The 22,567-nt window shown below is 39.9% G+C and overlaps 2 protein-coding genes and 1 long non-coding RNA gene across 5 annotated transcripts in view; 2 read left to right on the forward strand and 1 right to left on the reverse strand.

The window, feature by feature from the left end:
* NIBAN1 (niban apoptosis regulator 1) overlaps positions 1-12,374 on the forward strand; it is a 78,157-nt gene extending 65,783 nt beyond the window's left edge. The window contains exons 8-14 of the mRNA XM_042463567.1: positions 514-676; positions 1,813-2,000; positions 3,102-3,263; positions 5,120-5,230; positions 6,275-6,382; positions 7,285-7,396; positions 7,901-12,374. Coding sequence (XP_042319501.1) covers positions 514-676; positions 1,813-2,000; positions 3,102-3,263; positions 5,120-5,230; positions 6,275-6,382; positions 7,285-7,396; positions 7,901-9,297 — 2,241 coding nt within the window. The 3' untranslated portion in view covers positions 9,298-12,374. The remainder of the gene's footprint in view (positions 1-513; positions 677-1,812; positions 2,001-3,101; positions 3,264-5,119; positions 5,231-6,274; positions 6,383-7,284; positions 7,397-7,900) is intronic.
* LOC121928625 lies at positions 5,811-18,058 on the reverse strand. Of its 2 annotated transcripts, none has more exons than XR_006103532.1 (4): positions 16,585-18,058; positions 15,356-15,511; positions 12,685-12,784; positions 5,811-6,372 (listed from the first exon to the last, which is right to left on the reverse strand). It is a non-coding gene; the product is annotated as an uncharacterized LOC121928625 (long non-coding RNA). The 2 variants fall into 2 exon arrangements; XR_006103531.1 differs by lacking the exon at positions 5,811-6,372 and adding an exon at positions 8,977-9,025 and having other exon boundaries at positions 17,779-18,058.
* An 854-nt stretch (positions 18,059-18,912) lies between these two features.
* Positions 18,913-22,567, forward strand: part of EDEM3 (ER degradation enhancing alpha-mannosidase like protein 3) — a 39,621-nt gene continuing 35,966 nt past the window's right edge. For both annotated transcript variants that reach the window (XM_042463568.1, XM_042463569.1), the window contains exons 1-2: positions 18,913-19,246; positions 21,575-21,620. In XM_042463568.1, coding sequence (XP_042319502.1) covers positions 19,098-19,246; positions 21,575-21,620 — 195 coding nt within the window. In that variant the 5' untranslated portion in view covers positions 18,913-19,097. The remainder of the gene's footprint in view (positions 19,247-21,574; positions 21,621-22,567) is intronic.

Consider the following 22,567-nt stretch of genomic DNA (forward strand, 5'->3'; position numbering starts at 1 on the left):
GCACCACCACTGCAGATGCAAGTCACTCTGAGGTCAGAGCAAGGCGCACAATGTCAGCTAAAAAAGAATATAAATCTGATGTGAAATTGGAACTGAATAAACTGAAGCTGAGAAGAAAGAATGAAAAGAAAGAGATAGTGACATTTTCATCCAATTTTAGGAAGTGGCCAGGCCATAATCTTGAACAGACCCTCAAAAACAGCATTATGTAAGAGGGCCTCAAGGATGCTTATTGTCAACATTGCAAATACAGACTTCTTTCAGTCTCACTAAATATACTGAAAATGGTTTCACTCTCAACAAGCCACATGCAGTATTTTTAACATTCTGTTGGTTTGTAGTAGCCATCAGGACTCAAAGACTATTAAGCAAGCACTCTCAGTTGTAGAAACAGACAAAAGCCTTCACTAAAAATAATATTTTTAAATCATGCTTGAAACTCCATGGTTAGTTTATTAACCGCAAGCTTGTTTGCTGCTTTGCAATTGACTCAGTTCATGCTTTTTGTTACAGATAATAGAAGAAACTTATTATTTGGTTCAAGATCATGTTTCAGAGGGATTGTGTGCCCTGAAAGAGGAATGCAAAGAAGTTACCAAAGGTCTTGAAGGAACTGTTCGTTCAAACATGGATCAGATTATAACTTCCAAAAACTTTTTAGCTGGGAAAATAAAAGGTAAGTTGAATGTTAAATATTGGGGTGGAGGGGGTAGGCATCCTCACACTTCTGCTGACCAGAACAGAAAAATAGCATTTGAAGCATAAAGAGACAGTGTAAAATAGAAGAAATAAAGATCAGAAAGTGATCAGAAAGAAGTTTCCCTTGCTAAACCCCTGTGCGTAAAGCTGCTGCTAAAGGTACAACAGTATAATTTGTTAAACCAACTGGTTACCTGAACATTTAAGTTCTTGGAGAAAACATGGCTTCATCTTTATACTTTGAGACTTAAAGTTTTAGCCAAATGCATGTATAAGTTATTCACAGGATGTCCATAATGCACATGCATGCTTGAGGATGTAAACTCTCTTTGCTTTACCTTTTCTTTTTCTTGAACCAGTCAGAAAATGTCTAGCTCTGTTTCAAGCTGGCAGCAAAACATTCAACAAACCTATTATTAAAATTCAGAATTTGGAAAAATTGCTTTTTTAGGACATCTTCCAAAGTTCATCAGCCTTTACAATCCCTCCATCTTTGCCATTTCCAGACACAATTTTTCTTAGCTCTGCTGAAATTATGGATATTTAATCCCAGGAGCTTTTTAAAAGTATTAATGTGAATGACAGAAAATGTAAGCCACAATCCAGTATAAATAAAGATGAGTAATAATACTTCCAGACTAAACCTACAGTCCTCTGAACACATATCTGGAAGGATGCTCCACTGACTATTTTTTGATGTCTTAATGTATAATATGCACAGGATCATGCTTCATATAATCAGTCTTCAAAATGTTAGCAATATAGATTGAGTATCCCTTATCCAAGATGCTTGGGACCAGAAGTGTTGGGGATTTTGGATTTCTTTCTTTCTTTCTTTTGGATTTGGGAATACCTGTGTTTGCATATATATTACGTAATGAGATATCTTGGAGAGAGGATCATCTCTAAAAACAAAATTAATTTATGTTTCATATGCACCTTATATACATAGCCTGAAGTAATTTTATACAATATTTCTAACATACATATCTCTCTCTGTCTGTTTAACTGATAAATGGTATTTCATGTGAAATGGTATTTCATGTGATATTTAGTTTCTCTGACTCTGGATTCTCCCTCTTGATTTGACTCCTGCCTGGTTTAAATCTTCAGGGAGTGTATCTGAGCCTGTCCAGAAATGCTGTGGTGAAAACATCCAGCCTTTTCTTGTTTCCATACTGGAGGAACTCATGGGCCCTGTGAGCTCTGGATTTGGTGAAGTCCGTCTTCTCTTTGAAAAAGAGGTCAATGCAATTAGTCAAGGCTTTCAAGCAACAAATGATATCACAAAGTTAAAAGAGGTAAGTGAGCCATGTGATTTGCCATTTATGTGGGGTAGGTCTGCTCTTGTTCTGGAGTACATTATGGTCATATCTTGGATCAGTTTCTAGTTTCCCAGCTTAGTGAGGACTCATGATGTGGCCTTTGGCAAGTTATTATCTCTAGATCTCAGTACTCATTTGTATACTAAGAATAGCCACAACCTGTTTCACAGGCTGACTTGTCTTTAGGGATGAATAAGATAAGGAAATACTGCTCACTGTCCTGAAGGAAGCAGGACTAGAAAGTCAGGTAAAATACCTTCTATAAAAATCTTTTCAACAGCACATTTGTATGAAAAAGTTCTTCCAAAAGGCTGCAACCTACATGCATATATTGCTTAGTAACTGTACAGTTCTAAGGTCTTGAATGATGCCCTGAGCCCCTACTTCCTTTTAACAAGTAGTCTACCCTATCCCTGTGATATCAGAGCCATTTATCAGCTAGGTTAAGCCCATGGCTAATGGATCAGCCGTGTAACTGGATGATGTAGGCCACAGGTTTGCCTTCTCCAGAAAGACCAACCGTGGCCTAAAGCAGATGGGCCAAAAAAGCACCTCCCAGGCGCTTTGTGGCTGTGACGTTCAAATGACACATGCCCCCGAAATGGCCTGAAGCCATTCTGGGACTGGCTAATGCGGCCCAAAGCTGACCTGAAAAGCAGCAGCCAGCTTCAGGACTGTGGCATCTGGTCACCATGGACCCAGAATGATCGCAGACAAAGTGGCCACAGATCACTCCATTTGGCCTGTCTGCTTCGCCCCATAGTTTCCGTCCTCTTCTAGTAGCTGCCACATTATCTTTTAGCACTGTTTTTCCAGGACTCCAAAGCCTCAGTTTTGCCACTATTCTTTAGGTCAGTGATTCCCAGACTTTGATCCACCAGTTTTTTGGGGAATTCAGTTCCCAAAACCTCAGGCAGTTTGGCCAACAGTCAGGAATTCTGGGAACTTAAGTACAAAACATTTGGCAGACCAAAGTTTAGGAACCACTGCACTGGTTGCACAGCATTCTCATTCTCTAAAAATGGTTGTATAATTACTGAAAACAATTTTTTTTTTGCAAAACATTATTTCTAATAGAATGTGAAACACCTGATGAACCTGCCATACCATTCTGTAAAAATGGAACCTTGCTATCTGAAAGTCAACCACCTTCAGGAGCAACTGCAGGACCTCAAGAGTCGCTTCAGATTTTATGACATTGATTTGATTATTCAGAAGACCCAAAATTTAATGCAGGAGGTACGGTAGGATACCTATTGATTTTGAACACCAGGCACCCCAGTTTAGGTCTCAGCATATGTACACTGGTCTTGTGAGTAGATCAACACACAGCTTTCTGAATGGTTTGTCTTGGTCAGCGATCAGGATTCGAATCACCACTTGGTCATGGAAATCCACTGAGCGACCTTGGACAAGTCACACTCTCTCAGCCTCAGACAATGACAATGACAAACACCTTCTGAAGAATTTTCCAAGAAAATCCCATGATAAATCCTACTTTATAAGTCGGAAATGACTTGAAGACATACAACAACAAGAAATCTTGATTTTAAGTGGTTTTAAATAGTGGCTCTCATTCTTTCAGATCTTAAGAATTTACCACTCATTCTAGAAAGACCCACCATTCATTCACTCTTCTAGAAAACTGAGTCCAACTCAGACAGAAATAAAAAAGCCAGTTTCCCCAAGCAGGACATTTATCTATTTATAGACTCTGTGTGTGGGTGTGTGGATGTGTGGGTGTATTGAGGGTTCATACAAAAATATATTTCTCACCGGGAAATTTTACTTGGTATTGTCTGGCTAATGTTAGTTATTTTGTTTACAATATGAATGGAATTTTTTTTTGACTGGTAGCACCCACAGTCCTTAAAATTGGTTTCACACCAAGTTCCATGAAAAAGGGACTAAGACCAGCAATTTTCTGAAGGGAAGAGCATTGAATTACATCAGTGCAATTAAAATGTTTGGAATGTCACCCCAATCTTATAGCCATTCCAGAGAGAGGAGAATATAGACATCTGTAACCTTTGGGTAATACCAAAGGAATTGATGGATTGAGTTCAAAATCTTCTCATCTTTACTTGGTCCCATGAGATAACACATATATTAGATTAATCTAGTGACTGTAATAAATCATATGAAGTTGTATAACATAAGAGACAGACTGGAAAATGTAGTTACAACATTGAAGATAAATTGTCCTGTTACAGTAGCTGTAAAACACAAAGAACACAAATTTTAAAAATGCAGTGGTATTACTGTATTGGGAATAATTTTTATTACTGCCAGTACTTTCCCACGTAGACTGTGTATGTGTAAACTGCCACTAAAACAGGCTCCCAAAGGAATGCTTGTCCTGAACCATCCAGGACTCTTGAGCCAGCCGAGAACTGTATAGACTTGGAAGATACATTCATCATGCCAGGTTCCCTGAGGTCCATGAAATAAGTAGGAAGGGAGTGACTACTTGCTGTTATTCTTTTATAGCTGAAAATAGGTTTCCTGGTACTTGGGAAAACCAGTGAGGAACAGTAGCTCAGAAGGAAGAATTCTGTACAGTTTTTGCCTAGTATACGCACATCGTGAAGTATTTGGGGAAATTACTCTGCCCATAAATACACATGGAGGAGATTACACTAAAACTGAGAGTTTTGTACAGAAATATATTTTTGTGCAAGAATGGTTCCAGAAACACATTTGTTTTGTGCAAAATAGTGGATTTTGTACAAAAACTGTGGTTTTTTTATATAACTACAAAAGCCTATTTGATTTTGTAAACAATTTTTGATGCAAAAATATTATCTTTGTGCAAAAATTGTGTACAAAACACAGACCCCAAAACATCTGTTTGTGCAATAATCATTTTAATTTTTAAAAGTGTTAAAATGTAATTTTTAAAAGTATATATTCAGGCTTTGAAAAGGTCTTCCATATGATTAAACTATCTATGTTGCAAGAAGCATCACAAAAGGACACAAATCTTTATGCATGGTTAATAAAGTAGAGAAGATATTGACTGATGGGTTTATCTTGACATCAGATGGATTACTGCAGGCTAAAAGTATGACATCTTCCTTTCAATTTGTTTCTAGCTGCTGGAAAATGCAGTGTATACCTTTGAACAGTTGCTGGGTCTGAGCCATCCTAAAGATTTGGCCAAGCTGGCAGCAACCATTGAAAAAGTCAAACTGCGTGTCTTAAAGGTATGTGGAATTTCTTTAGCCATGTCTGCCAAGAGAAATGCAGGGCTACAGTGTCTACCAAAAAATCAAATGATTTGGATTTCTACTAATATGTTAAAAACATTTCTGTTTCTTATAATCAACTATATTGATTCCAAAACAGTTTTGCAACAATTATACCCTGGATGTAAAGGAGGATGCATTATTTGAGCTTTCAGTAGCTATTCCTATGAGCGTGTGAACATAGCTGTTAGTGCAGTTGTTTGCAAACCTGGAGCCATTTCACTCTACAAAATTATAGCACTTATGATCCTAGTTTAACTGCCATGGCTGCCTCGGTATGATCCTGAGATCTGTAGTTTGGAGAAGCACTAGAGCAGAGGAGCGCCACTCTCTAAGCAAATCTCAGGATTTCATAGGATGTCACCATGACAGTTAATAGGAAAGCATAGTGCTATAATTTGTTTAGAATGAAAGGGAACACATCCTCCACATGTGTTGCATCTGAAGCAGAAAATTTCACAAGCACCTCTCTCCTTCCCTGATAGTAATACAGGAAGAACAAATTACATAATTAACCATCTGCTGCTTTGTGTGACACCCAAAACTGGCTGCTTGAGCTGGTCACATCCTCTGTCTAATGGTACAGCTGGCTCTATCAAGTTATGCAGGTATACCTCAGTTATCAAAATAGATATGTTCATAGGCATTATGTCTTCAGTGTTAGAAGCTTTGTTAACTGAGGTATGCCTGTATGTCAACTTGCAGTCAGACATAACCATGAAAGGAAAAATGGGAGAGGAGCTTTTAGAACTGGTGTTCATACATTTTTAATTTTGTTAATTAAACTAGTTTTAAAGTACAATGATACTTTAACATTGTACAATATGAAAACAGAAACTTTATAAAATGTCTTTCCCAGAGCCAAGTTTGAGTGGAAGCAATTAATTAATGCTTCTGTGCATTGCGTTCAGTTGGTATTATTTCTGGGTTATACATGAAAGTGAGAGGGGGTTGTCAGCACTTCAGGATCTCATGGTTGATTCTCCTTCTTTTAAATGGCAGCAATACGACTATGATAGCAGTACTGTCCGGAAGAAGATCTTTCAGGATGCTCTGGTCCAGATCACTTTGCCCACCCTGCAGCGAACACTGGCTTCCACCTGTAAACCAGTAGGTTGCTACACTGAAGTATATGAGACAAAAGTATAATAAGGATATACATACCGGATGCTATAAGCTATATTTCAGAGGACAAAACTGGTAAAACCACCTCCTTAGTACTCCTTGCTTAAGAAAACCTTATGAAATGTATGGGGTCGCCATAAGTTGACAGGCAACGTAAAGGCAGACACACAGAGAGACCAAAGCTCTCCTTCTAATCATTGTTATTGGGAAGCAAAAATAATTGTACCATTTTAAAAGATGCTGAAGTAAAGAAATATTGTTGTAGACATAGAGACAAGAAAAGTTAGCTGGATCTAAATTTAGTCATACAGTGCACCCTTAGTATATGCAGGAGATCCATTTCTGATCTCCTCCCCCCGCATAAGGGAAAAAACATGGGACCAAAAGTCCCATTTGTTTCAATGGCCATCTGCGGTGCTGTGTGCATGCCATAGGCTCGCGTGTCATTTTAACATCTGGGGCTTGCCGTCCACATAAGCTTATGACAAGCCCACAGTAAGGTGTTGGTACAACTGTTGCAGGGCTAATTTCAACATCATCTTGCTCCTTAGCCCTCACTGGAATACTTGCAGCTTTGTGTGTGCCCTGCCTGTCTTTGCTGTATTCCCTATTACTTCTTCACTTCTCATTCCAGATGCAATGTTTTTGAGTTTCTTGCTGCATTGCAAGGAACTACTCCTTTAGATTGCCTTGCTGCTTCTTGCAAATCCTTTGTTCCTCCCCATGAAATTTGTCTTCGATCAGAGCCAAATTTAAAGTCTACCAATTTTAAGAAGTGGTTAGCTATTGTAATTGGTCTTAGCTAATGCCCAGAGAGACAGTGATGTGGCAAAATCCAATATGTGGCAATGTCTTTTTATTCTCTTAAATTGTATCTTGTTTTACAGGTGCTTCAAGAATATGAGGAATACATCTTTGCTGAGCATACCAATGTGATACAAGTTGAAAATGTCTATGAAGAAATTTTACTTCAAGCTTTGTTGGATGAAACCCTACAAGGTAACATCTCATGTGACAAATGTAACCATCAATCTTATGAATCAAGAAATCGTATCTCTTGAGATAGCTGATTTGTTTTGATCCATGTCATTTAATTTGTGGCACTTTGCATTTCATCAAATGTTGGAAATCTTTAGATACTCCTTTATCTGAATAATAGCTATCTGAATATTATCTTCATTCTACTTAGATGCTAAGATGAAGATTAAGAACTCCAAAGCTTTGAACTTTTCAGAGGGTGGAGATGAAAAAAGTTTAGGGAGCCAAAGTTATACCCTGTCAAGCAGACAGTCCTTGCATCTTCTTCCTCTTTGCTCAGCCAAGCATTTACTCATTGTGCACCAGAAGTAAGATGCATGGTTAGAATCTTGTCCCAAATTATGTTCCATTTGGGAAGGAACACTATCTCCTGTATTTTACAGGACTAGTGTCCTATTATCTATGGCATCTTTTTGTTATGCTCATGTGACTGAAGCATTGTGTATGTTTCCATCTTCTGTTTAGTGATAAAAGAGGCTGCACACTTGAAGAAACACAACCTCTTTGAAGAAATGAGCCATCCTTTTGAAAGTGTCTCCAGTTTGAGTGATCTAAAAACTCCATCAGGATCAGCACAAGCCAGCCCAGCCAGGAAGCCAGCCTTTAGTGAGACAGAGGTCTCAGATACTGACACTACAAGTAATGAAATTTTCACACCAGAAAAAAACACTCTGGAGGAGTGCCATGAGACCATGAAACCATTAGACAGTAAAGAAGGAGCTTCTGCTGAGGTATCTTCCATTCCTTCTGAAGCAAAGGAGGAAGTAGTCATTTCAGATTTCAGTGGCAAGGAGGAGTTATCCAATGTAACACAAAATGCTATAGAAGAACAGAGAGACTCTCAACTTCCAAATGTAGTAGAAGCAACATTAAGTACAAGTGCAAGAGCAGAAAATATGGAGTCGGTGGAAGAGGAAAAAACTCTGCTTCCTGATGGTGTGGATGAAATAAGGAACTTGCTAACACTGACAGTTGAACTGCCAGTTGATATCTCATCTGAGAACACAAAACAAGCTCTGCATGAAACTTGGATTTTGAAGCCACAGGAATCTGCAGAAGAAACAGGCAAAGAGGACCGAATGAATGCTGAATTATGTCAAACATGTGAGATAAAGGAGCCCAAAGTGGCTTTTCCTTTCACTGCAGATGGAAATAACACAAATATAGCAAGCACATTTGGGGAGAGAAGCTTCATAACACATATAGATCCTTCCAATGAGTCTGGAGAGCTGAGTGTTTGTCACTCAAGGCCAGAGTTGGAGACAATCATGTGGTTTACTGATGTGGAGAACAGCAATACTGGTAACCACTTCCAACCAAAACCACCTGCTGAAACTGGACCATCTGGCCAGAGTGAAGTAGGCCTTTCTCATGGTCATTTTGATTTCATGGATCAGGCATTACAAGTAGAACAGTCTGCTGAAAAAGGAATGCTTAATCAGAAGGAAGAAGTCTTTTCTTCTCATTCTGTCCCAATGGGTGATAATAGCAAAACAGAGCAACCTCCTGAAGGTGATTTTCAAGAAGCAGAACTCTCTTCTCCTCAGTCTGTCTCTAGGGAAGTGGATGCACCATCATTTTCAGGTTACCCTGTTGAAACACAGGAGTCTATTTTGAATATTGCAAAGCTGACAATAGACCCAAATGATCAGCCACTTTCTCCAGAACTGAAAGAGAGTGAGAGTAGCAGTCTGGAGGAACTGATAAAGATAGACAAAACCCTCATCTTCACTCAAGGGGATGATTCTGAACAAGCAGATGTGTCCTTTCCAAGTGCAGAGTCTATGAATATGACAGAAGGTGCAAGAGACAGATGCGAAAATGCTGAGGGCAACAATCTTGAGTTACAATCTGAGAAGTAAAAAAAGGCAATCTGGGGAATGTAAAACATTAGCCCTGAGATCATTATGATACAAGTCACCTCAAAATTAATGTGGAGAGATTTATTCAAACACACGCACCTTATCTGAGAGCACTCACATTCTCATTCGGCATCTGCTCAAGAATCCTGGTGGCCTGAATTACTGCTTTTGTCAGCCCATTCCTGCTTCTTCTGACAAGATGGAAGTTGATAATATAAAATTGATACTGGCACCAACGTGGTAAATACTTACATAGTCTGTCAGCGATACGTTGGTAGGTGATAGTTTGCTGAGAACATTTATGTCACTGTTTATAATAAATTTTACTGTCTCATGTGGGTGAGGACTGCAGTGATGTGAGAGCAAAATTTAGAAGGAAAGGCTTAAATTAGATGTAGTAAAGGGGGAGTGAAACTTTGTATGAAGCATGTTAATAAGAAGCAGATGGGAAATTTTCAGCAATAGGGTGATTTGCTTATTAGAATCTTGCACAGTGTAATGGTGCATATATAGTGTTAACCTTGAATAGCTGGATTATTCTTTTTGTATTTAAAAGCTTTGGCAGAGATTTGACCATAGAGCAGTTCAGTTCTCCTCCTTTTTTAGTTGCTGAAATACTTAAATTGCCAGAATAGTTGGCATGGGTTTCTTGGTTCCTCCCCGCCCCCTTTGCACCTTTTGTAGGGCACTTTATACATTTTTTCTCCACAGGGAATGACAAACGTTTCACAGTAATTTGCACCTGTATTTATTTCAAAGTGCCTAAACCAAGGCTATGCCTATTTAAAAAAAACGCACACTCCAGTGATTCCTAATTCAATGATAAGGCAGATGTGGTTTGTCTACAGAAGAATGAGATTATGCAACTTTCAATATACAGCCCACTCTGTGTATTGAATCCATGGATTCAACCATGGATTGAACCATCTATGGATTGAACCATCTACGGATTGAAAAGATTCAAAATTAATATCAATTCCAAAAGCAAGCCTTGTTTTAGCCATTTTATATAGGGACAACATTTTATTATGTCATTGTATTTAATGGGACTTAGGCATCCACAGATCTTGGTATCCATAGGTGGTCCTGGTACCAAACCCCAGCAGCTACCAAGGGCCCATAGTATATGTTATACAAACTGAGTGTATTTGGCTGTTTCTTTTGGCCATGACAATGGAAACCAGGACCAAGGTTTACTTCTTAATGGAATGCCTATCTACATATTTTCTTTTGCATTTTGGGCTACACTCTTATCATTTTAACAAACCCTGAAAATTCAGGGGAGGGTCCAGGTCTATCTCAGATCAGGCCAGGAGATTCTCCTAGCTACCCCCATTTCCCTGGTGGTCAGAGCCACAAATATTATTTTTATAGTAACATTCATAAGGATTACATCCAGCACTTGCTTGCGTAGAGCCAGCGTGGCATGGTGGTCTGAGTGCTGGACTAGGACTTGAGGAGACCATGCTTAAAATCTCTGCTTAGCCATGGAAACCCATGATCTTGGGTAAGTCTCTTAGTCTCAGAGGAAGGCAAAGGCAAATCCCCTCCGAACAGATCTTGCCATGAATACCCTGTGAAAGGTTCACTTTAGGATTTCTGTACGTTGGAAACAACTTGAAGGCACACAATATTAACAACTTCCTTTTCCTTTTCCTGTACTCCCAATGTACCCCATCTGCTCTGGAGGAATCACTAACTCTTCACAGCAGATTGGAAGGGGCACATAGGGTGTCAGCAGGAAGGAGCAAAACACACAAGAACAATAGCATCCATTCTGCTGGCAGGTAATCATCTTTGGATACAACCAAATAGGAATATTTAACGTGATAGTATGGGCAGATACACTAATGCGTTTGTTTTAAAATTAAGGTACAAATATAATAAAACTTTTTAACAGTCATTAACAAATATTACTCCATCCCTATTAAAACTAAAGTCATAGTTAAGAAGATATACCTGGAACTAACCACAGGCATTGTTAGATTTTGACCACAGAAACAATTGCAATGCTATCTAAAGGATGCTTTTAAAAAACTAATACAGGAATTATGAAGGCGATTGTATCTCTAGAACAGATTCAGGATGTCAACATTACATGTTTGCATACTCTTATAATGATCCCCCAAGTAAATACATCTAAGAAAATACTTTCACATAGCATGGAGTCAGTATGGGGTATGTGCACCATAAGTATCCCAGGCAATGGGACTTTTTGGTATCTGTGGACCAACAATAGGATCAGGAAGAAAGTCAGTCCTATCTCCTTCTCATAGATTGAACTGTCGCCCCATTCCCTTGTTCAAGACACTAGAAAGAGTTGTTTATACATTTGTGTGGTTCAGCTCCTTCCCATTCTTAGGTCTTGCCTTGTGGTACACTTCTTTTTAGCCATCTCTGCCTTAACAGAAATGTGAAATGCAAAAAAGGATTTGGCATATCCCAGTTACGTTCTATATGAATAATCTTTCTTGAGTTGATACATTCAGACACAGTTAGACAGCCCCACTGTTACTAAAGTAATAGAGTGCATTTAAGCTAACACTTGCTTGAAAACATAGTGTATATTTGATTATTACTTTAAGGACTGGTATGTTTTTACAATATTGAATTTCTTATTGCAAGTCAGGACTAGAGTTAATATGTATGTTCTAGTGGTGTATAATTAATTTGACATATCATTTTCTTGAACGTGGAAGACTGAAAGTCATCACTGATGAAATTGTTGGCTTTTCTAAGTATTTTGATATTTGCACCAAGTATGAAAAATTTAAGAAAGCAATTTTCACTGGGTATTTTGGTCTAGAAAAAAAAGATAAGCTGGAAATTTTCTGGAAAGAGAGGCAGGCAAGCTGACAGGTGAATACCACCTCAGAGCTTACCCCAGGAGGCCTATCTCTTCTATTCACAGGGGCATCTACTACAAACTCTCCTATGAAAAGGATCCTGGTCATTTTTTGAAAGCAAATGTTGTGTCTGTCCTGATTTTTATTAATGTTACTTGTAAGCTCTCATCGAAGGATTTGTATCCTGAATGGCAGGTTATAAATAATTGTAATAATAATAATAAAAAAAATCAATACACTTTTAACATTTGGTAATGTTTTACTTCTCTTTTAGCACCGCTACCACCCAGAGAACTAGAAATTATTTAAGACTAATATTCATTGGGGAGAGCCAACATGATGTACTGAACTGAGTGTTGGATTAGGACTTTGGAGACAAAGGTTCGAGTCGCCATTTGGACATGGAAACCCACTTGGTAACCCTGGGCAAGTAAGACACTCTCAGCCCCAGAAAACCACATGATAGGGTCACCTTAGGGTCCCCATAAGTCAATAGTGACTTGAAGGCACACAACAATAACAACATTCTTTGGAGTCTTACCTGAAGCTGGTAGTGAACTGAACCAAAGTGCTTTCATCTATCCTTTAGTTGCTGTAGCCATTAATGATGACAAGTCAGCATTTCACGATTCCAACAAGAACTGAAGTGTGAAACGCAAAGGAAAATGTTACTAAAATCTCTTTAAGGACATAATTTTCACTCTCGTCCAATAACTCTACAGCATTTTTGGAATTATTAAGGTATGGCAGGTATGTAGCAAAGTTCCTCCATTTTCTACATGTGTACACCACAAATATAAGGTATAATATAAATGTAATCCTATAAGGAGTGAACAAAGCACAGCCTGCAGGCCACATATGGTTCTCAAGGCCATTTTTCCACCTGTGGGGTCTTTTATGTTCACCTTATACATTATCTTTCCCCATAAGAAAGTGTAATTTTCCCACTCCTGGAGGACTTCTGAAGTAGAATTTTGCAGTAATATGGAACACAGGGCTTCCATGCCCCCAATACATCACCACCCCCATTTTTGGTCTGATGCAGCCCATAATCTGTCCTGGATTGAAAATTTGACCTCTGGGCTATTGGGACTTCCCACAGTTGTCCACACTCCAACAGTGTGCATTGGAGACACTGAACTACAATAGCTGAGCATAGGGCCCTGGTCATCAATTATCTTTACACTTACCACAACCAATAGGCCCTTGCTCCCAGATAACTTATTCTTGGTTTGCCAGCATGGGAAGGCAACTACTGTACTGTAATATTTCTCGGGGCGCTCTTGTCATCCTAAAGTCTCCAGTTGTTGTAGCATCATTGAGACTAGCTGAAAGAAAGAAATTGGCAGCATGAGCTTTCATAGACTAAAGTCTACTTCTTCAGATGCATTTCTTTCTTTCAGTAGTTTCAAAGGTGCTACAAGATCTCTCCACAACTGATTCTACAGACTAAAACAGCTATATCATCGAATTCTCCAGTTGTTGATTCACATTGTGTACCAATGGTTCTCAAGCAGGTTCCCCCCCTACTCTTCCCAAACTTTTTTTATGTGTATGATACACACTCATAGAGTTAAATATTGAATTGACTAAAATAAAACTTTTAATTTGAACAATATCATTCCCTATAAAAAGCTAAAATATTAATATACATGAATGTGCAAATGAAAACAATAAATAAACTAATTATTTTTATTCATATACTGCACCAAGTGGAGGGGATGCTACATCCACATGTAGATGTAAAGAGGGGATCCCAAGAGTAAAAATGTTGAGTACCACCGGTGTACACTAAAATGTACAAGTCTATTTAAAATGTACCGACAGTGATGGTGATGATTCTGTCTTCAGACAGAGCATCTTTTTAAACTTGTTTCCCTTCAGCCTCCTAAATGGAAACCAGAATGTAACATGTTCAAGCACATTTATTGTATCTTTGCAAGATTAGGGATTTTCTCCATGCATTTCCCCCCTTCTTTTCACTGTTTTATGGAAACTATTTGCTTCTCTCCATAAACAAGACGGGCTCTTATTTACATCATTTCCCCCCATGTGCATTTAGAACAGAGCATATTTTCCAGTTTTAATGATTAATGTATAAAACAGCTGGTTCTCCCTTGTCAGCATATTGTTAGAATGTTATGAAAACCAATATGCTTGTAAATCAGTCACAAATATGCTGCAGTTCAGTGGCCAAAGGCGAACACTGTAATTGCGTATGTGCATCTCTGGACTGAACATGTTACAAGTAGGGTTTCTACGTGAAGATTGTTCCAGGCCCTGAGGTTTCCAGGCCAAAACTTGAAACCTAAGGACAGCCACACTGGAATGACATTAAGTGTTATGCAATAAGTACCAACCACAGTTGTTGTTCACAGCTTGTTATTCAAACTTACATATACACACATTTTCCTTTCTGGAAATTATGATATAAATGTTAGCTAAAGGAGCTGTTTTGGGATCAGTTAGATTTGGGGAGGGGGGTTAGCCATTCTTACATATTTAGGAAGAAGTGAAAAGGAACTTTTAATCTCACCTACCTCTTTCTAGCCAGAAGGTGGATACCAAGCATAGCAAAGTGTGAGCCCTGGTACAATAATGAGTGGGAGGGAAGGACAAAACTAAGGCCTGTTACAGACTGCCAAAATAAAGCTGCTTCGGTTCTTTGGAGGTATGCTATTTAAATGATGCATGGGTCCTAAGAGTCCAGAGGTCGCGCCAAAGCCACACTCCATTCCTAAGCACTGGAGTGCAGCTTTGGTGCAGCTTCCGGATTCTTAGGATGCATGCATCATTTAAACAGCCTACCTCCAAAGAGACCCAAAGCAGCTTTATTTTGGCAGTCTGTAACAGGTCTAAGTAACTAAATAAGTAAATAGACTGGGGAGGGAAGGACAAAACCAAGTAATTAAATACACTAGCCATTCCCTCTTGTCTGAGGATGCACCCATCAAAACTGGAGAATTTGCACCCTTGTCTCCCACCTGGACATGACCCATGAAAATTGAAAACTTGGGGCCTTATTGCACTACTAGGCTCTTCTCTCTCTGCAATAGCATTTTTCTAAAAATAGTGTTTAATTGGGATTGTTCTCTTTTCTCTTGCACCTTCAGAACCATTCTGATATGACTGTGTCCATTTGTGTTAAAAGCTTTCCGCACGTAACATTTGGATCTGACCACCCATTCTCTCCTCCATGACATTATCCTTACCCTTTGGTGTGATAAGACTCTCAGAGTCAACTTCAGAGGCCTGGCAAACTGTTTCAAGAAACACAAACAGCTGCTGAAAATGGCGATCTGTATTGCTGTCCACTGCTCCAACTCAGTAGAACTGGTTCCACATTTGCATTTCTCCACCTGCATTGGCTGTGGGGACAGGAACCACACAGCCTGGTGACAACAGCACATCTACCAACATTTCACATATTAAATCCACAACTTGTATGGCTGGGTGACATCAGTGTGATCAAAAGGATGTGGCCAGGCAACAAAAGGGCAAGAGTTATGAACATTAAGAAGAAAAAACATTATTTTAAACAAAGAAACAATGGAGTTTATGTACTGTGTTTTGAAAAGCCTGAAAACGAAAGAAAACCAGTCACCTCCATATCAATAAATGCATTACTTTGTGTGGCTGTACATCAAGACAAGAACTATAATATTACACTATTACTGGCCAACCAAAATGCACAATATACTTGTTGCAAGCTTTCGAAGCTCCATGGGCTTCTTCATGAAGCAAGATGTTACAAACCAGACAGAAGCAAAGAAGAAAAAAACAACTGGAGATGTTATCCTCCCCATCATAACATCTTTACCAAGCACTGGAACAACATGCAGGCATCTAACATCTCCAATTGTTTTCCCCCTCCTGTTTGGTTTGTAACATCTTGCCTGATGAAGAAGCCCATGGAGCTTTGAAAGCTTGCAATAGGTATATTGTACATTTCGGTTAGCCAATAAAGGTATCATGGGCGCTGTACATACCAGCGTATGCGGCGCCCCCGTCACATGCTAGGGGTTGGCCAAGGGCACAGCATCCACACCGGCCTCACCCCTAGCACATGACAGGGGCGTCAAAATGGTGGCGCCCTGTACACATGGGCGCCGTCATTTTGACATAACGGCCGCAGTGCTGCCGTTACATCTTGTATCCCGCCAAAGATGGATTTTTGTTTGTACTTGTGAAATGGCCAACACAGCTACCTGTATATGTTTTTTAATGATATTATACATTATTGTAAAATTTAAGTGCCTTCATTAAATCCTATTCAAAATGATACCTTTCCCTGACATTCATGGTCACTGCAGGTGCTCTGTGCTCATACCCACCCCTTCTGCCCAAGGCACCTTATGGATCAGGCCAAAACCCACTTTTCCCCTAACACAACACTCATGTGATCACTTGGAGTTAATTGTAACTTCTCGTCCTAACCTACCTTATAGGGTTGTTGTTAGGATAAAAATGAGGAGGGGGGGAATAACGTACAATACTTCTAGCTCTAAGAGATAAAAGGAATGTAATTAGATATGGTTGGGGGAAGAAATGATTGTCATAAAGAAATACACACATTCCATTGACCTTTAAGAGTCTCTCCTGTCACAATCTCGAACATGTTTACCATGGAGTAAGTCACACTTTATTAATTGATGTTTATTTCTGAGAAGATACATGTACTGTCCCATTGTTAATGGAAATCGAACATGGCTCTGCATGAAAAATAAATTCTCAAATATTTTTAACTCAGGACCAGAAGTTACACTTTCTTTCCTATGACATTGTGTAGCCCTGGCATGACGCACTTACAAGCACAGGCAACTAGTAAATCCAAAGTGGTGAAGAAAAGAAAACCAATAAAACTAAGGCTTGTAAGATTTGTACTAGTCTAAAAAACAAAAACAAGTTATAGGCAGGGTTGTTACAGGAGGAAGCAGTCTTTCAAATATCCTGGCCCCAAACCCTTGCTATTTGCCAACAAGTTGGTTTTGATTCATGGAAGGCCTACGAATGAAAGCGACCCAAGAGCCTCAGCCATCATCCGTTATCCTGCTCAGGTCCTGTAAACTCAGGGCTATGACTTCCTTGCTTAAGGCTATCCACCTGTAATGCAGTCTTTCTCTTGTTTTATTGCCTTCCAGTTTAAGAAACATTATTGTCTCTAATGAGACATGTCATCTCTGCAGATGGCCACAGTAAAATCGGGCCATTTTGGTTCAGGATTGCTTCGCTCTTGTTGTGCGCCTTCAAGTCATTTCTGACTTATGGCAACTCTAAGGTGACCCTATCAGTGTTTTCTTGGCATGTTTCTTCAGAGGGGGTTTGCCATTCCCATCCTCCGAGGCTGAGAGAGTATGATTTGCCCAGGGTTACGCAGTGGGTTCACATGGCTGAGCCAGCATTCGAACCCAGTTCTCCAGAATCCTAGTCCAACGCTCAAGCCACTACTCCATCATGCCTTGCTCTGGGGCCTATTTATTAGTCATTTTGGCTATCCATGGGATCCTCAGTCCTCTTCTCCAGCACCACATCTCAAATGAGTTGATCCAGTTCTCACGTCCATACATGGCAATAAGGAATACAATGGATTGGATGATCATAACTTTGGTGTTCAGTTTTATATCTCTATCCTTACACTTTAGGGTCGTTACTCTTTCATAGCTGCCCTTCCCATTCCTAGCCTTCTTCCGATGTCTTGATTTCTTGCTATTTATATTGCTACTGACTGCAGTCTCTCCTTTCTTTGGCTTTCTTTAGCAATGGTCCCTCTCCCTCTTAAAAATAACTGTCCATATTTTGGGTCTGAACAGCAATATAAAGAAGTACATTTCTATACCTATATGTGTAGTGTACATCTATAGCTATCTCTCTCTTTATCTGAAGATAGAGGGATATGTAGATCTACAATACAGAGGTCTCTGGTCTGCAGAAATAACTCAGTTCGAGACCGCTTTAGGTGCCATGACTCAGTGCTATGGAATTCTGGGAAGTGTAGTGTTTGTGAGACACTGAGCCTTCTCTGCCAGAGAGAGAGAGAGCTCTGGTGCCACAGCAAACTAGAGACTGAGGTTTCTCTCTCTGGCAGAGAAGGCTCAGTGTCTCACAAACACCACAGTGCCCAGAATAATTCCCTAGCGTTGAGCATAGCAGTTAAAGCGGTCTCAAACTGGGTTATTTCTATATATATATATTATATATATATATATATATATATATATCTCGATATCCCTCTGTCTATATGTATCTATCTATATGTATATTTCTCTCTCTTTCTATATGTGTGTATCCTCCCCCCTCTCTCTATATATATCTATATGTATCTCTCTCTATATATATGTATATGTAAATACATAGATCCTTCCCCCTCTATATATATATCTATATGTATCTCTCTCTCTCTCTCTATATATATATATATGTATATGTATGTATATATCCTCCCCCCCTCTCTCTCTATATATATCCTCCCCTCTCTCTCTCTCTCTCTCTATATATATATATATATATATCCCTCTATATTCAGATAAAGACAAAACAGTTCAGCATTACCACCCCCACCCTGCAACGCGAACCCGGAAATATCACATTCCAGTGGCAGGGAGGGTTTGTCTAAACTATTCTTATCTCTACGAGAGAGAGAGCCACGTCAGGCCAAGGCTGGCGCGAGGGCGGGTCTCTCGTTGGTTCCACGTCCCCCGTTTCCTCGGGTCGCGCGGGCTTGCGTCTCTCGTCACGTGACCCAGCCCCTTTTCAGTCCCCCCATTGGCTCTCTCGGTCACGTGGCCGGAAGCGAACCCGGAAGCGGCTGGGGCTGCGGTTTCCTTGGCTACACCGGAGAGAAGAAGGGGTGGCGGGAAGCAGCGGGAGCCAAGGGCCGGTCCCTTTTGCTGCGGCTGCTCCTCCTCCTCGGGAAAGGGATGGGAGCGGGCTGGGCCTAGCGGGGCAGAGGCTGCCATGAGCGCGGCGGCTGCGGGCCAGGGAAGGAGCGGAGGAGGGGGAGGAGGAAGAGCCCGCTTTCCCGGCTGGAAAGTGCTGGCCCTGGGCCTCCTCTCCGCCTCCTCGGTGCTGGCGGCCATGAGCCGGGAAGAGAAGCGCCGCCTCGGGTGAGTAAGAGGCAGGGAGGGGAGGGAGACATGGAGGGCCCTGACAGGAAACCTATCAGGAACGCCTTGGAGGGATCTGGGGGTGTTCAGCCTGGAGAAGGGAAGGCTAAGAGGTGAGAGGAGAGCCCTGTTTAAATACTTGAAGGGATGTCATATTGAAGAGGGAGCAAGCTTGTTTCTGCTGCTCCAGAGAACAGGACCCGGAACAATGGATGCAAGCTACAGGAAAAGAGATTCCACCTGAACATTAGGAGGAACTTGTTGAGAGTAAGGGCTGTTTGACAGTGGAACACACTCCCTTTCAGTCTCCTTCCTTGGAGGCTGTCTTTAAGCAGAGGCTGGATGGCCCTCTGTCAATGGGGATGCTTTGGCTGAGAGTTCCTGCATGGCAGAAGAAGGGGGTTGGGCTGGATCAGGGCCCTTTTGGGGGTCTCTTCCAATAGGATTCTATGATTGCTCATGCACACTAATGCCACTGCCACACTTGACCACTTGCAACTCAGCAGTATAGCAGTGAGGCCTGTTTGTGCTTTGTGTTTGTTTCCCATGCCTGCTAGTAATATATTCCCTATTCATATAAATCAGGGATGAGGTAGAAATGTACTGGGTGGTTTCAAGCGAGTGCTTAAAACATGTATTACATGCCTGTTAATTCTGATTAACAGGGATGTGAACTTATTCTCATCAGCCTTTGTGTCTGAGGATGCACAGAAGATGCATTACACCTTTTCTGACAACGATAGATGGTTAACTTCGGGTTAGTGGTTCTGTTTAGTTACATACATGGCAGGCAAGCCTTCTTACAAATATGGATCCCTTCATGATGCCAGTATCAGAAACAAAATTAAATTACGTTGACATTAGCATTTTTTGGTGGCAGTATTTATAGATTCGGATACATATTCATGTTAGGATAATGGGATATTGAAATACTCACATGACAGATGATAAAAGGAGGATGGTAAGTACATGCACATAATTGTTATGCCTGGACCTTATTGCATTACGCTCTTAAAACAGGGCTAGGTCTCTTTAACTGCTGTGGCTTCCTGCTGTTGCATTCTGGGACCTGTAGTTTAGGAAGAGGCATTTGGAATATTCAGACAGAGAGCTCTTAAGCCTCACTGGACTACAAACCCCAAAATGCAACAGGAGGCAGTCAGAGCAGTTAAAGCGACCCAGCCCTGTTTTAAGAGCGTAATGCAATAATAAGGTCTATATGTGGAGTGGTGATTTTAATCTGCATATACTTCAAATGCGAGTGAGGATTTTTCTATGATGAGCGATGCGATGGGTGTGTGCTACGAGCAGCATCTTTACAGTCCCAGTTTCGATCATCAGAATCATACAATCTAGAAGTTGCGGTGGGAAAACATCACCATTATAACCATTGCAGAAGAAAGTGATTTAGCCTAATCTGGGAATAAAGCGTATGGTGACTCGCCTCTCACTGAACTCACTGTGGCCAGAAGATTGCTTGCACTATCGACGACAGTACTGTTTTTCTCATGATGCTATCTATGTCATGTGCCACAGAATCTGTTTCATGGCTTCTTTTCATTTCATAAAATAAAAAGCACTTAAAAAGAGCATTTCACATAGAGTACTGTGTATACTTGACTATAAGTCGACCTTGTGTATAAGTCAAGGGCAGCTTTTGGGGCTAGAATCAGAGCATTTGATGTGACCCGTGGATAAGTCAAGGGTAAAATTTAGGGCCATAGAGGGATTAATAAAAGAGACTTGTCAGAGGAAGGTTGATCAGGCAGAATCTATAAGTTGGAAATGACTTGAAGTCACACAAGACACCCACACAAACATGTAAACATGTCTAGAGAGCCACCATGGTGTAATGGCTTGTGTCTTGGACAGGGATTCCAGGAGACCCAGGAATGGATCTTTGCTCAGTCATGGAAACCCACTGGGTGACCTTGGTTAAGTCACACTCTCAGATCAGAGGAGAGCAATGTTAAATGCTCTCAGAATAAATCTAGTCAAAACAATAAAAAATTAAAAGATGATAGGTTCACCTTGAGGTCTCCAGAAATCAAAAGTGACTTGAAGGCAAGCAAGAATAACAAGAGCAAAAAAATCTTTACATGATACTGTTTCATTTCATTTCTTGCATCTAAGAATAGCAGATATTTATTGGTGGTAACCTTCATTTAGTTTATTTGCTTGTACATATTAATATGGCCAATGTGTACCTGTTTAGGAGATGTTCTTTATCTCCTTGTGACTTCCAATCTGAGTTGCTGTTTTTACTTACCGTAAACCTTCCTTTCTGAGATTTAACCAACTGCATACTATTTTTTGTTTCCTTTGTAGGAATCAAGTAATAGAAATGTTTGATCATGCCTATAGTAATTATATGGTAAGTAAAATGAGAACATAATCATTTTTTTACATTTAGTTTGCTTCTAACTGATTAGATCTGTTTTTAATTACTATTCTTAATTACTGTTTTTAGTATAGTATAGATTAGGTGAGCATTTGAGAATAATGCTTTCGATAATGTTTATTCTGAGAAATTCTTATTCTTTTGCCAAAGGTTATTTAAATTAGGAGACTGCTTAGCAATGTTATATATAGTCTGTCCATTCTCACTTCATGGAATAGCTTCAGAGAAATATGCCTAGATTTTGCCAGTAAGTTTGCAATAAATTAAGAAAATTTACAGTTTGATTTAATATCTAAATCAACAAATCATGGTTTGCAGTCACTAGTGAAAAACCCTGGTTTGCCACGAATTAGTACTTTTTAAAAATGATTTGGCATGATGTCTGATTTAATACATTGTGGTAGTGATTGCCCCACTGCTGGAAGAAAAAGAAATGTTGAGAACAGCTATAGATCCTGAACTGATATACTGAGAAGCTTAAATCAAGATGCCAGTTTTAAACTGCAGTTTAAACGCTGGGTTCATAGGATGTTGTAACTGAATCATCAAATGCAAGAACCTTTGGTGAGTTTGCCTTGCTGTGGTAGCTTGGTTTGGAAACCGCTGTTCATTCCTGATGAAACCTCACCCACCATTGCGAGTAGCTGCCTCTTGAGGGTTTATTGTAAGGACTTAATTACATCTGTTACCTTTTCCCTGAAAATGAAATATGCACTGAAACATAAACAATGTCAATAGCAATTTTAAAACAAATGGCACAGTTTTTTGACACATTAGAAATGCTTTCATTTATCATCTCAAACCTATTGAATTAATTACAGTTAATTCAGCTGATGGATATTGTAAAGAGCACCATTTGCCCACCTCCCCAGCCAAGACTATAGTTCAGCTGTAATAGGAGCTGGTGCCCTCAAGGGAAG

This window comes from Sceloporus undulatus, chromosome 4 (genome assembly GCF_019175285.1).
Source record: "Sceloporus undulatus isolate JIND9_A2432 ecotype Alabama chromosome 4, SceUnd_v1.1, whole genome shotgun sequence".
In the NCBI taxonomy this organism is placed as follows: domain Eukaryota; kingdom Metazoa; phylum Chordata; class Lepidosauria; order Squamata; family Phrynosomatidae; genus Sceloporus; species Sceloporus undulatus.